Raw genomic sequence first — 787 nt, forward strand, 5'->3', positions numbered from 1 at the left:
TTTGCCTCCCCGTGCTGATGTTTGCTGCTGTCTCTCGCATGCGTTTGGCGCCCCAGGCGCTGCTGCTGCTGCTGCTGCAGCTGCTGCTGCTGGTGCTGCTGCTGCACTGCAGCAGCAATCAAGCAGATGCTCTGCTGCGCCTCTGTCTGTCTTCCCCGCAGCAGCAGCCCCTCTTTGTTGCTCCCCCCCTCAAGCCCTTCTGCTCCTTTAACAGGCAGCAGCACCAGCCGTTGCTGCTGCAGCAGCAGCAGCAGCAGCGGCAGCAGCAGCAGCAGCAGCAGCAGCAGATACTGCGCGCTGGGGGTCGCTCAGGATCTGCTGCAAAGCCAACACAAAACGGTGTGAGTAAAAGACGCCGCAGGAGAAGCAGCAGCAGCAGCAGCAACAGCAGCAACAGCAGCAGCAGCAACAGCAGCAGCAGCAGCAGCAGGAGTTGGTTTGATTTGTTAGGGCGGCCTTATATACCGCTAACGGCATTCGAGCAGCAGCAGCAGCAGCAGCAGCAGCAGCAGCAAGCAGCAGAAGATGCTGTCTTTTTAACCGCTCTACAGGAAGCCCAAGACGACCCCGATGGGCCCATTGTCTTCGGTGTGCTGCAGCAGCAGCAGCAGCAGCAGCAGCAGCAGCAGCAGCAGCAAGAAGAAGAAGAAGAAGGTTGTGAGTCTATACTCTCCCTGCTAGAGGGCCTCGTCAAGGAGCTGCCCCACACATACAGCGAGCAGACAACAGTAAGATTTAATTTATATAATAAAAAAAAAATATATATATATATATATATATATATATA

General features: G+C 55.0%; 1 protein-coding gene across 1 annotated transcript; it reads left to right on the forward strand.

Moving 5' to 3' along the window:
* Positions 1-17: 17 nt before the first annotated feature.
* Positions 18-732, forward strand: EMH_0097050 (uncharacterized protein; the record flags this gene model as incomplete). Its single annotated transcript, XM_013502481.1, has 2 exons — positions 18-657; positions 716-732. 2 exons carry the CDS (start codon positions 18-20, stop codon positions 730-732), a joined length of 657 nt encoding a protein of 218 aa, XP_013357935.1.
* Positions 733-787: the final 55 nt, after the last annotated feature.

The sequence above is a fragment of the Eimeria mitis genome, genomic scaffold (assembly GCF_000499745.2).
Source record: "Eimeria mitis Houghton genomic scaffold, Emh_scaff9364, whole genome shotgun sequence".
In the NCBI taxonomy this organism is placed as follows: Eukaryota; Apicomplexa; class Conoidasida; order Eucoccidiorida; family Eimeriidae; genus Eimeria; species Eimeria mitis.